The sequence below is a fragment of the Lepisma saccharinum genome, chromosome 13 (genome assembly GCF_977018435.1).
Source record: "Lepisma saccharinum chromosome 13, izLepSacc3.1, whole genome shotgun sequence".
Lineage (NCBI taxonomy): Eukaryota > Metazoa > Arthropoda > Insecta > Zygentoma > Lepismatidae > Lepisma > Lepisma saccharinum.
The window spans coordinates 82,513,325-82,528,235 of record NC_139241.1 but is presented as its reverse complement, the minus strand read 5'-3'; the positions used below and the strand labels follow the sequence as shown (position 1 = coordinate 82,528,235).

The 14,911-nt window shown below is 37.2% G+C and overlaps 1 protein-coding gene across 1 annotated transcript in view; it reads left to right on the top strand.

The window, feature by feature from the left end:
- LOC145996836 (uncharacterized) overlaps positions 1-14,911 on the top strand; it is a 53,513-nt gene that overhangs the window by 27,714 nt on the left and 10,888 nt on the right. Inside the window, exons 6-7 of the mRNA XM_083133369.1 lie at positions 3,674-3,785; positions 7,248-7,529. Coding sequence (XP_082989495.1) covers positions 3,674-3,785; positions 7,248-7,529 — 394 coding nt within the window. The remainder of the gene's footprint in view (positions 1-3,673; positions 3,786-7,247; positions 7,530-14,911) is intronic.

The window sequence follows — 14,911 nt, the reverse complement described above, 5'->3', positions numbered from 1 at the left end:
GAACATGTTCTCGGGACGCGCATTTGTCCCGTATTTAGCTAAAGAAATAACGAATTCAAATTTCAAAATCATTTTATACATCATATTTTCTGTGATGACTCTACAGTGGAGCAAAGAACGAAATCGGCTGGACTTAACGACAGTGGAAAACATATTGCAAGTTCTAGTGAATGAGAAAATGTCATGTTCTGAATTTTATAGTAATGCATTGGAAAAAAATGTCCTCTTAAAGGACGCCAAGAGTTCACTCAAATATTAATATATTTTGCCAAAATGTTAAAAATTATGGATTAACAATGCTTTAAACAGCAATTGATTTTGTAATGTTTAAAAATGTTATAAAAAATAAATTTAACTATATCCATGTCTATATAATCTGTATGTCCCGTTTTTTTTATTTTAGAAATCTGTCAACCCTAGATTCAATTGAAGATGGATTACTCACAAAGAACAATCTTGCCCAGGCTGGGATTCGAACCCGGGACCTCTGGTGTCGTCTCCCTGTGTTAGGGAAACTGTGTAAACATCCTCATGCACTATTACTTTTTAATAAACAAACAAAACAACTCGAAGTAACTATTTTCCTTAACTGGTGGAAAGGGTCATAACCTTGTAATCCAGGGGCCCCCAGGTTCGATTCATAGTGGACCTAACACAAAAATTCAAATTCAAATTTTCCTTAACTGCACGATATGATTCCCTTGCATGCCGTTTCCATGTTCAAGTAACTCCACTTACATCCGATGGTGGCAGCACCTGCTGCTCGTTACTGAAGCACATGGAACAACTGTAGGACAACTAATTTCCTTGTTGATTCACTCGAATTTACGTCGCTTTCCTGTAACTTTCGGCTAATCGCGACGATGGGAATGAAGTGAGATAAGACGAAGATACAATCACAAACACGTATGGGTAATTTTCAAAACAGTATCAGAGGTTTTCATTTGCAGGTAACAATATCTTAATTACAATAAGGGGGGAAAGTTTCCTTGCCAATTCAAATGAAAATCTCACATCAAGCAACAATGAGGTGGTTGAAAGAACATGTCAGTCTTCATGAACACTTACGCCGCGACAGAACACGCGCTTTTCAATCCAGAAATCTCTCACGTTTACCTTAAAGCAACGAAGGCTTCTGATTGTTCCACCACGTAAGAAAGTTTTCTCTTGCAATAATAGGAGATACGTGAGTTGAAATACAAGATTTTTCAATGCTTTGTTATTGCATAAAGGGATGTTGTAACAGCCTGACTTTCATCATTAATAACTTCTGGATATCTTATCAATATCAACGTAAACATACTGAAGGGTAACTGCTACTTAAATAAAATATAACTACATTAACATTTAAATGGACTTTTATTAGATATATTGGCTTGTATATTTTCATACAAGAATTAACGTGTGCGCGTATTGAGTTAGTTTATGTGACATTCCAGTGAAACGGACACACGACACAGTTCTAACAATGATATGCTCTAATACGTATACAAGCAAACATACTTTTTACAAGATAAATTACGAGGCAGCTTCAGTACAATTCTTTCCAAAACTAATAATTTTGAAACAATGTAGATGTGTGTGTGTGTGTGTGTTGCTACTCTCCTACATTGAGTTGCACCTTAATAATTTATGCCTCTTACCATCTCCCAGCAGGTATTGAATGTTATATTTTTGCTTATTGCTTTTGTGAATTGGCATTTCTATACTCTTGATAACTTTAATAATACTGCTGATAACAATAAAAATAAAAGAACTGGAAGAAAAATTCGTTGAAGACCGCACTTATCTAAAACACTCCAATGTGCCTCTTTTGATACTTCACCATATTTATCACAAGGACGTCTTGCACAAACTCTTGAATTGCACCACGGTAGTTTTCCAGCCATACCTTCATATATTTCTGATTGACTTGCTTTATTTTACTTCGCCTTTTGTGCCACTTTTGGCTAATTTGCGAAGTGAGTGATGATATGATGAATAGATACTCACAAACATCCATGCCCAGGCCGGGATTCGAACCCGGGACCCCATACTATATTTCTGAGACAAACTGATTAACTGATGGGCCTTCTCGACATTATGTTTCCGATCACGTGAAATTGTAGGTATTTAGCCTTAATAAACTTGCTGGAGTTGTTGCCAAATTATATAAATACATATAAACGAAATGAAAGTAGAATGTTTACGTATTGGGACAGAAGGTAAACTCTAAGGAGTAAGGTTAACCAAAGGGTACACGGCGTATACTCAACTACAGCCCTGTACGATATATTCCAACAATACAGCTCTCTTAGGGAGTGGATGGTTTCTAAAACATGGCATTCATATATGATCAGTGATATAGCTAGGCTGATGTGCTCTTTTTGGGAGGGGTCATGTGGAAATTTCGGAGGGGCCATTCTCCCCCACCCAGTGCCGGATCTACAAGCATTGCCCCCCCCCCCTCCTGCAAAATATTACCAAATACTACCTACACCCACCAAACTAAAAAAAAATAGATTGGGAAGGGGGTTGGTTATGTGATATATATAGATATATAGTACACTATTTTCTCACAACTGGAAAATGATAGGTACATTTGTTACAATCACGCAGTCGTAACGTTTTCCTGATTAAAGATTCGTTGAAGGAACCTTAACCCCGGCATTTCTCGTGAAATTCTAGCCAGATTTGATTCTAGTCTGGCTGCCACGCGGGCAGTCTGGGGTGGGTGAGCTAAGTTCGGAATTTTTTCGGCTTTGTCCCCGCATAAAGCGGCTCTAGGGCCCACCCAGCCTCAAATCAAATGGTATCGGGGGGGGGGGGTATAGGCGGCCGCAGCGTGGTGCTGATCACATATCACCTCCAAGATGGCCGACATCAAAAATATGTGGAGACCTACCCCCTCCCCCCCAATTCCCTAAATGTGCTTTCATGACACGGTGCTATATGCATAGGGAACTTTAACTTTACCTGCAGATATTGTATTCATTTCGGTACCCGTGAGTAACTACGTTTATCTTTTACATAAGCGAACCCTCTACTATGTCAATGGCTGAGGGCCCCCTAAAAGCTTACTTGTCCCCCCCCCCGCACTGCGGGGTTTTACGGATTGTAGATCCGGCACTGCCCCCCCCCCCCCACACCCGGGTCCGACTTAACGACGTTCCTGCAATGATATAAAACTGCACGTTCAATTCATTTTGTTATTTTTTTTTATTTAGCGTCGCTTTTGTGCCACTTTTTGCGCGGCAATGAGGTTGAGTGACGATATGATAAAATTGATAAAGGGACAGTCACAAATAACACCCATGCCCATGGAATCGAACCCGGAGCCTCTAGCGTCGTAGCACGCTGCGTTAAACCACCCCGCCACGGAAGCCGGCTGAATATTCTATTGGTTTTATGATGTGCCATGTCGTTACATTCAACATTCTCACACACTGTCGTGTATACAATAAACACCTCATTATGCAAACACAAAAGCTGAGCGGAAAACATAATTGTCATCTCTCGCCGCCTACCTCCATGGCACCAAACCCACCATTCTCCCCATTGTTGAGAGTATTTCAACAATTTCTTTCCCGTACCTTCCGCGTGGGCTTCTGCTTCCTGCCGGTCTACCAAGTGGAAACTCACGACTTCGTGGTTTATCTCGAACTTGCACCCTTTATGCCTTTTCTTAAATAAGATGGGTGAATGTGGAGTCTGTCAACGTGGTTCTTCCGACAATGGAGAGTCCTGCCCATTGCTGGAATGTTGCAATTGAGGCTTTCCTCCAGGGGAAATTGGGCCTTGCAAAGGTTGTGTCTTCATTTGATGTTTACCGTCGCTTTTCTGGCACTTTTGGCTAATCTCGATCATGAGGATGAGTGATTCATTTGGTTTATTTTTATTATTGGTTTTCTGCCACTTGTGACTATACCAAAATTCTTGACTTTTTCTTAACATTTATTTAATCGTCCCCTACTTAGGTATAGTTCGAATTTAAGAAAATAGATCTTTTTATTCAATGAAAAACCCTTACCCCAAGGCCGGTTAAGATGAAATCTGAAGATGCACTTGAATAAGAGATTTAGACTTGCTTTAATTATGTAAAAAATAATGCTTCAGACTTCATCCTGGATGGGGAATGACCACATTACTTCATTTAATATTTATACAAAACTTCACCAAAGTGAACAAATTTTAACCACAACTCAATTCAATTTTCGATTTCCAAATATTCAATTCTATCAAATCCCAGTACTGGTATTAAACAACGTAAATTCACTATACTGTAAAAAAAAATAGGAAAAATTCTTTACCACAAGTATAATTTCCTTATTTCTTGGCTTTCTTGACTGGTAGACACCCTGTATACTGACCGCATTTCCAACTGGCGGCTGGGAAACAGCGAATCAGCGATCAGTTGAATTTTCTTCGACTGACATCGGGCACTTTCGAGTCACAAGGCACCGAACGCTGTTAGCGCGACGAAACAAACGAGCGTCTGATGCACCATATGTTGCCAAACGTGCTGTAAAACGTGAGAGTTCTCCGACAACGATATCGTCAGCACAACTAATGGCACAACTGCACACGTGGTCCTGGACAATTAAGTTTCCGGAACCACCAACCCACGAGACGGTATGTAACTGGCGTACGCTTGGCAACATTACTTCGGGAGAGCGATGTTACCCCTAAAGCTTTTACTTCGGAACTGAGTTTGTTGCCGCACACACCCCTGAGACGATTGGGGGACAGAAAGAGCCAGCCGACAGCTGGTAATACGATCAGTATAATCGCGACGATGAGAATGAATGGTGAAAGATGAACTAGACGAAAAGAGAACCACAAATACACATGGACAGAACACAATACACGAATCCAGGCACCAGAGCCTCGTTAGTCTGCAAGAATGCAGCCCAGAGTGTACTACGAGGAAGAGAGGTTGACATTTGGCATCTTCGGAAAGGGTCACCCCGAATAAGCAATGGAAACTAATGCAACGTTGGCAATGAAACACATTAAAGAGCTCTTAATCTGCTTATCGTGACTTATTCGTCATGAAATCTTTAGATCTTCATTTGCTGTTGAAATTCTACAATTACAGAGTTTTGCTTCACTTATCTCTACCAGACTCACGATAAGTCATTTCATAACCATTAACCAAGTTACGGGAATTCCAGAAAATAAACACAATGAAAGTGAACGTACCAAACAATTAGTATTGTTTCGAAGGCAATTATTACAAGTCATTTATCTTGAATACACTTTTGGTAAATATAGGAATATGCAATGCTTTTCAATTAACTGCCATGTTCACTAGAGTCCCTAGAAGAGTAGGCTACGTTTTGAATGGTTCTAGGTTCGGATCATGTACAAGGCATTTACTGTTCATTTCAATATCTCTCCTATAGCTAAAGTGGTTGGATTCGGTTCAATTCTTGGGGAGGTTCGTTTCACATTGATTCTTATCCCATTATAATTAAGTTCAGACATGGTTACCCTATCTGAGAATAAAGCGTACGTGAATCAGTCATTGCTCATCCTCGTTGCCAAGATTGACTAGCCGACCTCTGTTGCGGAGTGGTTAGCACAACGCGCTAAGACAAAAGAGGTTTCGGGCTGGAATCCCAGCCTGGGCATGTGTTCCTTGTGAGTGTCCCCTTCATCAATTTCATCATATCATCACTCATCCTCATCTTCAAGATTAGCCAAATATGGAAGAAAAGCGAAGTAAAATAAATCAAATTAAATACATTTAATCCTAACAAGTACAGTACACCATTCCTTCACAAATTCATATAAATAGGGAGCGGAAGTTGATGACCTAAAAAATATAGGTATATGACCTATAGAATGTCCTAAAAAATGGGGAAAATGGCGTAAAAAATGCAAAACATGACCATTAAATTTGTTAGTTTTCAGCCTAAAAATTGACCTTATCTGATCTTAAATCTGAGTTTGCCCCAGACGGACACCTGGTGGTTTCCCCCGACACAACAAAGACTGTCACCAGTTTAGCATTTCTTTTGCTCATAAATTACAATCCTGTGAGATATATTTAGGCCTATGTTCACCATGGAGAAAAGACTCAAGAATATTACCAAAATGAAAGAAGAGACTAAATATGACGAAACAATACACCGAATATTGCGAAAAATGACGGGAAAATGCCGAAAATCCGGGAAAATGACCAAAAACCTGAAAATTGGCAAAAAAAATAATTAAAAAATGCAATTTAAAATTACCTTTTTTGGGTTTTAGGCGAAGTGTAATATTGTGTATATTTAATGGGCATCGTGTCAGAGATGTCAGAAAAAAGATGACATTTCATCAACTTCCGCTCTCTACATATAAACAAAGCCACAGAATATAAACCTGGAAGTTCAAATCTGACCTAGAGCATTTAGCCATCTTTAATCCTGACACAAAAGTGACAGAGAAGCCAAGCAAAATAACTACAATACAAACTACATTTTTGGCATTAAAGTAACTATTCTACTTCTTAATTAAGCTACATTTCTCTTACAGTTTCTGTGGAATGAATTATGAAACGAAACACTGTTGATTAAACATAACTACCCTTAGAATACTTTCCCAGATTTATAGCTAAGTGAACTATTTTGTGTCATGGGTGGGACAGATAAAACACTGCCTCTTTACTTAAGACATTTATTTTAATTTCTGTGAATTGTCAAATGATAAAAAGTAAATTATTTAAAACAAAGAGAGAAGGTAATTGACCTTTAATATTCTAGTGGATTTGAGGGGGAAATGCAACAGTTAAAGGAGAAATTGTTTTTTGTGCCACGGGTGGGACACAATACAAAACAAAAGCAAATCAAAAAGTTAAAATAAACTGACAATATGTAAAATACATTCTACCTTCGAATTTAATTATGTATAATACTTGATTTTTTTAATTCAAATGACAAAACTAGAATGTTGACTCACAATTTAAAGTTACAGCTTTGCTTTCGAAAATTGAGTATACACTTTGACATGGAATGCCCCAAATGCAAATGTTGTTGTTTTATCTGTTTCACCAACTCAACAAGACTTATACACTTAATTAAAGAGGACAAAAAGAAATACGACACAATATAGTATTGTTTCACCAGCAGCGTTATTCCGCAAGGGACGTTAATGATCAAATCCTAACATGTGTAAATTGCATTTGTGACGCGATATTACCGTTTAGCAGGTTTTATTACTCATGTGATTATTCTACAAAATCACAAGATAAAGAACAATTTATAAATCGTTTCTTTACGAAGGGCAACTCGTGCATAAAGCTCATTCATTGCTGGTCATTCGCATTCCACCACGTTGTGGAGTGCAACGTTCCATCAGCCTTATGGAAACTAATTGGAAGAAATTCCCATCTTTCATCGCCTCCCCTTGCCCTTTCCTTCGAGAAGCCAATGTGTAGGATTACTTTCTTCCCTTTCCAAAACAATGCGACGTATAAAAGGCAAACCACAGGAGAAAGCCCTCACACATCTCGTCTCCCAGCCACAGCACCAAGTGAGCAAGCGCTGGAAGCAGGCATGAACCAGGTGAGTGCCGGTTGGTGCAAGGTCCGCGTTGAGGTGGTCCTTTCTGAATTCCTCTTGGGTTTGGATAACCTCGTGTGTGATAGTGGCAGTGCCTCGTGTTCTTGTGATGTTGAAAAGGACTTTTGTGCCGAATGGCGAAATCTTGGATGCTCCTTCTGTGTACTTTAATATTAGTCTGCACCATTATCAACACATAATAGCGGTGTGTGCGTTTCTTTAGGTTTCGGTATGGAATGTTTATTACGCACAACACAACTTGTCAGGACAATGAAAGTTATCATGGGCATCGCCAAAAATTTTGTGTTTCTGTTTCGGGTTTCGGTCATTAACATATACTTCAATACTTGAAATAATAATAATAATAAAGCATCATTTTTTTATTATTATAAACGTATAATAAATATTATTTTCAGTTCATTATTATTATTAAATCCGTGGTGACAGCTTTATGCTCGCTCCAACAGATGAACACAATAATTTTTCTTCATCATCTTTTATTTTTTACATTTCACAGTTAAAATATTGAAGTACATATTTATTCTATTTTGTTATAATCTTTTACGTACCTTTTTCAAGGGAAAGTTTATTCGTAAAATTTAAGTTGTGTGAAACCTAGCATAAAACTCTTCCTTTTGAATTTTGAAATATTTGGGATTAAGTGATTTTATTATATATTAAAATCTCACCTAATCTTACACTCAATTTTTCGGTATGATTATTTTTTTTACTTTGGTCATCCCATTTCTAATTATAAATAACTTACGTCTATTTATATTATTATCGACTATAAAAATAATAGACTGTTTGCTTTTTGTAATTTGAAATGAACGCTCTCAAATTTCAGGGGGAGGGGGAGGTAGACCTAACTCTTCGACCTACCTTTTCGTGATGCCCATGAAAGTTTATATATACATATAATGATTTAATATTTATAATGCTAAGGACATGTGCCATGAATATCAAGCGTTATTAATCTTTCTAAGTGTCAAAACGTCATTTATTCTAAGATGAAAATATTTTGAATTTACTTTATCAGATAATATTAAAGAGGTGTTACTTGACAACTAATACCAAATAACTCAAGAATATATTATTCAAATACGTTGATGTACTATCAATGGTAAAAATTACCACACAACTTTGAAATTGTAATAGTACAAACAGCTTGGATTGATTTAATCAGGTGACTTTTGTGAAGAAAAAAAATCACTGATTTTAAATCACTTTAAAGAAATAATTTATAGAATAATGTACATGAGGATTTTGTAGACATCAGAATCTCTTTTGGTGAAAGTACATTAATCTCATAATCATTTAATAGTGTTGATTAGGCTCTAAGGAAGAAAAGAAATGTAACAAATATATGTACTGATGGGGGTGGAGTTCGCACGAAAGGAAACGTAATATGTAAACTGTAAGCATACTTTATTTTAGCTTGATTTAAATTTCAATAATATTTATAGGAAAAAGAAAAACATTTTGTTTGGAATAACATACAAAATACTAATTATGTTAAACGGTAAATAGTGTCAATATCATTAAACTGTAAATAAACATGGCAGCTGATATTTTGCAAACTATCATTTAAAGAATTGCCAAAATTCAACTATAAAAAATATTTTAATATAATTACAATTATAGAGTACATCCAGAATTTATTAGTTTCACTGGAAGAAAAGTTACTGAAATAATGTATTATAATTTCATTCACACACTCAACAAACATTCCATAGTAGGTGGTTTATATATACAGTATCAGAAACAGAGAAATGTATATTTATATATAATTTTTTATTTGCTTTAATCAAACTGTTCGAATATTTTACAGAGCCGTTTACTACACAAATCCTTTGTTTTTTTAAAAAAAACATATCTATATGTGTGGTGCCAAAAACCATACAAGCAGTTTTAAGGCTTTTTTTAAAAATAAATCGGTTTAAATAAAAAAAATCCGATTGAAATAAAAAATTATGAGAAATTATTTTTTTAAAAGAAGTCATCGTTTTTATCCACCCTCATTACAAATGTTGTGTACAAAGGGCTTCGTACTTATAAATATGAAAAGTAACCTCGTACTGAAAATACGAACATAATTTTAATTCTCTGTTTTGTTGCGAAGAATGGAGACCCATGAACGTACATAAACTACACGAAGCATCAAAAAATAATATAACAGAGAATTACGTTCCATTGGATACGCATAAAAATGTAAGGTAATTAGTGGAGATTGCCTTTGATTTAAAAAGTTATTAACTGTGCTTTTGCTGGAATTGTGTTGATTTTCTGTCCATTCTACGTTTAGCAATCTCTTCTTCGTTAGTAACAATGATTAAGAATAATGTTGAATTTATTAATATCAAGCATCAGCCGGAAGAAATTGTGAACAATAAAGCACACTAGTAATAAATCTCTCAAACACATAATAAATTTGAAATCGTTAAAATTAGTACTCTTGGCTGCACGTAATAGATTAAAAACTGTATATTTTTTTCCTATCTTACCCATTTTAGATATCGACAGTCACCATAATCAAAGAGATAGTGATTTGTGTTTTCTAATTAATTACTATATTTAATTTTATTGGTGATTTGCAGACTGTTCTTGCAACAACCTTAAAACCTTCAATGAATTATTGAAATGTAGAGTAAATCGATATATTTATGTATATGCAATTTATATACATATATAAATAATTTATTTACATATATTAGGTGGGTCACAAATCCAGATACACATGTATTTTCATTATTCACGTGTATATATTTATTCCTTGACATGTAAGTAATAACATTCTTATTTTATGGGTCGCACCAATTTACACTTCTAAATCAGAAGCACCATTCCTACATGGCGTTCAATGACAACTAGATTTGTATCTAAGGCAAACCTCCCGTTACATGTCTAATGCTATGCTTTTTCTACCTCTCTATTCTTCCTATTGCTTTGTCTTTCACTTATAATTAGATTTTACTATAACGTATTTCCTTATCTCTTCAACTTTAAGCTAATCGCGACGATGTGGATGAAAGTGATGAGATGAGATGGATGAAAGGAGAATCACAAATACATACGGACGACAGAAAACAATCTCCCACAGATGATAATGTGGGTCTGGGCGTCACAGCCTTGTTAGTTTGCAATAATTAAGTCCACATTGATCTATGTGGAAGAGAGGTTGACATTCAGGTGACTTCGAAAAGGTCTCCAGCATCATTCATCGTTGAGAGTATCCTGTGGAGGCTAGGCTTGCCAACTTTAAGGAAAACAAGTCCGGGAGATTTGTTTACAGCCTTCTAACACTTTAGATGAAAATGGTCTGGAAGATTAATGCCCTGGATAGCAGTTGTCATCTCTTTGTGGTGTTGCTACGGTGAATACAAAATCGAATCAACTTGATCAAAACAACTTAGCACAATTTATATATATATAAACACAGACTTCTGAAGCTGTAATACTAAACCAAATTCTTCAAAATACAATACCACAAATTTATTCATACAGTCGCTACATTCCGCTGAATCTCACTGTTTCTTTCTGTAACCAATCGAAATAACTTTTCCACTTGTCATTGAATACAGTAATATTTCCCTCTCTCTCTTCTGGCGACCCGAACTAACTTTATTATTATTATTATTTATTATCTTCACAGGGTTACAATGAAGCCATACAATATTGCATTGTATTAATACATTATTAATACAAGTAATGGCTTGATGCCCTGGCTATGAAAACAACACAAACACCGAAACGCACTTAATTCCACTGTGATCCCACTACGAATTAAATCTATATAATGTACCTACCAAAATTATTTGGAGGGAACTAAAGAAGTCTCGAGAATTTGGCGAAACGACAAATTCATTTTCGTTTTCTGCAGCTCCTGTGTAGGCGCTCTGGCGCAGCAACAATGTATTTAAACTTCGTATTTCTGCTGATCATATCACCCCCACTCACGACCGAATCAAGAAAGTGTGGGGAGTTACCCCCACACCCCCTCTACGCCTTCATGTCGTGGTGCTAAGCACAGGGGAGAGCTTTACCTTTTTTTTTTTATTTCTATCTCCTACCACTTAAACAAGGAATCATTTTTCACGAGTCTTCAAAATAATATTGTGAAGTTTAATTGGCTTGCAATAACAAATTTCTTTGCTCGGGAAATGCATACCAAAAGAAAATCAAAAGATAATAACAAAAATATATAATAATAGTAAATCTCGTCATTCCTGGAGATAACAAAGTTTGTCCGGGAGACCGAGTTCGATTCCGAGAGAATTGGCAAGCTTGGTAGTGGTAAACTAACTCACTCACTCTCTAGCCCTCATAAACCCGAAGGTTTATGGCTGCAGCAACACAAGCCATCCTGGGCCAGGTCAATCCAATCTTTTCCAACCTTAGCGATTACCTTTAGGTCCATCTTAACCATATCCCTCCATCGTCGTGTTGGCCTTCCTACAGGTCTCTTTGCATCAGGTTTTCCAACAAGAATCCTGTAGACCAGGGTGTTCCCAAACCTTTTCGTTTCACGGCGTCCTAAGTGTTTCAAGATTTTCCCGCCTATCTAACATTTGCAACGCTCTATTAGTGTGGTTAGGTTGCTTTCATTAAGTTAAAAATAAAGATTCTTCAAATTCCGCAACAGTTTGTGTAAAAAGTACTAAATAAGCCCATATTTGGAACAATCACATCGTTTCAGTGAAAATATTGGAATATTGCGCCCTTGTAGGCCAGCCATGGCTCCCCACAGCGCCGCGGTGCACACTTTGTGAACCACTGCTGTAGACTATTTCTTTCTCTCTCATTGGTGCCACATGGCCTGCTTCTTACCAAATAACCAAAATACAAAATATACCCCAAATTATCTTAATCCCTCAATGATGCATATGAAGGTGACTAATTTTATTTTTTTCGCTGTTTTTTACTGTTTCCTTGTGCATTCCGTGAGAGGCAACCATAACCTGACGAAAATAGCGTAAAACGTTTTGCACGCTGAAAACAATACATAATTGTCAGTTCAGTATTCCGGGCCTAAGTTAACTTGATTTTCCTTCTACACCTTCCGTCTCCTCTGCGTGTCGTAGGTCACGACTTCACCCTCCGCTGGGCCACAAACATCCGGAAAGCCAGAGGAAACAAAGACAGACAGACAGAAACCCGTCTCGGTGCAGTGATCCTCAGGAACGGGTCGCCATTCGTCAAAAGGAAAAGTTTTCTCCCGCGCGCGGGATCCACCTCTAAACTTTTCCTTTCTTCACGTTTTCTGACAGATAAGCCTACACGACCGCCATGCTTGTTCGCTACGAATTAACGCCAATGTTTTCCCATGTTTACCACCCTTTGCGTGATAGCTTCTTATGTTAAAAAAGTATTTTGGCTTTCTTTTCGTGGATCCTTGTGAAAATTTCTGAAGATGAACTACTCAAGTTTTACATACAACGTTGTTACTAGTTGGAATTTCTCTCGCGATGAACATTAAATCGATTTCTTTGATATCATGTTATATTATCTAACATGCTTGTACTTTCTAGAGCATTGTTGTTATATTATGATGTGGGCCTCCCCCATGGCGCAGTGGTAGCGTCATTGCCTTGTAATCAAAGGGTCCCGGGTTCGATACCCGGTGGAGGCACAAGTGGTTCGGATCCCAATTTAAACTGTAGGTCCAGTCCCGATTAGCCTTACTGTGCATAAAGTGGACTTAAAAAACACCAACTCAATTATATTCTGATGTGAAAGTTGAGTACTTTAGGTAAAAATTTGTAGAACTTGACCTTTGCATTTTTTTATGGAGTGGGGATTCTAGGAACGCTTGCTGTGACATTTTAATTTAGGCGGGAATTTAATTATTTTTTTTCACGCAATGCTATGCGTGCAAGTTTGTGTAGACGTGCGTTTTCCTGAAAAAGTCACGAAAGTTAGTTATGTTCTAGCTACAGTAATGTATATATAATAAATAATTAAATGAAAAATAATTCGGGCGACTGATTGATATTTAACTTCGCTTTCCTTCCACTTTTTGGCTAATCGCGAAGATGAGAATGAGTGACGATGTGATAAACAAACATATAAATACAATACAACACGGGCAAAACCGCACCTGTAAATATGAAAGTAATTAAGGGCACATGATAGTATCCCTGTTGCATGAAGGCACATAATGCGTGTGAATACAGCTCCACACATTATTTCACAGGAAATCTCGGTGATGTTATCAGCACCATACTCCGGCCGCCTTTATCACTAAAGGCTTCTCCCGGGTGTCTCTATTGATGTAATGCTGGGTGGTCCTCAGAGCTGTAGCATCATTCATCCAACGACTCGGATCCTCCACGTTGTGACGGCTGGAATACCACAGATAAACTTGTGCTTCTTTAAAAGCAGAAGCTAAAACAATTTGGACTCAAGACGATTTCGAAACAAAAACAGCATCGTGTGAACTTTACCTTTTCTCACTTTTTCTTGAGATTTACTGTCGCTGAAAACAATTGCATTTTGTCCCCTAGGTTTTTACAACGAAAGAATGGACATGTATTTGGAAACAAAATTATCCACTCTTCACAAAACGTTTTGGAATGTCCCAGTTCTCAAACTCGCAGGGTAAAAACAAAAGAACAATGACGTAAATTTTGCGTTTCCGTTAAGCTGTCAGATGTATTTTCTGTCGGGGACCAGATATCAGGTTAAAATTTCATAATTTTAACATGCGTTTGGCTGTAACAGCTACTTGTTTTTACATTTCCACACCAATGTATTGCACATTCTTTCACATCGGCCTTCTGAGTTGAACAATGATAAAACAAAGAAATTCCAAAAGAGCGTACAAGAATAGCAAGGATGGGCTTCTTCATGTATCGTTTCTCAATCTTTTTCCAGCAACACGCCCGCCCTTACCGTTAACAATATTTAACCAATGGGTCACGTGAAAAAGAAAAATCAGATGTGTTTACCAGAAAAATGTATAAATTAAGTTAGACGTTTGGATATCCATTCATGGGGTTAGAAGAATTTATATGTGGATACGTGCATGCACGAGTAAATGTGAAGTACAGATATCAAATTATTTTCTTAAACGGTCATATCTTTTACATTTTATATTATAAATTCATTCCTGATATTGTGATATTATATCTCTTCATACTGATGCGAATTCAAGGTATCTGCCGTCTTCGCCTTGTAATCAAGCGTTCCCGGGTTCGATACCCGGTGGAGGCACAAATGGTTCGGATCCCACTTTAAACTGTAGATCCAGTCCCGATTAGCCTTACTGTGCATAAAGTGGACTTAAAACAACTAATCAATCAATCAAGGTATCTGCTTAGTAAAGCGCCCTACGATATCGGAGGTCCTGGGTGCGAATCCCGGCCTGGGACTGTGAGTGTTCCTTC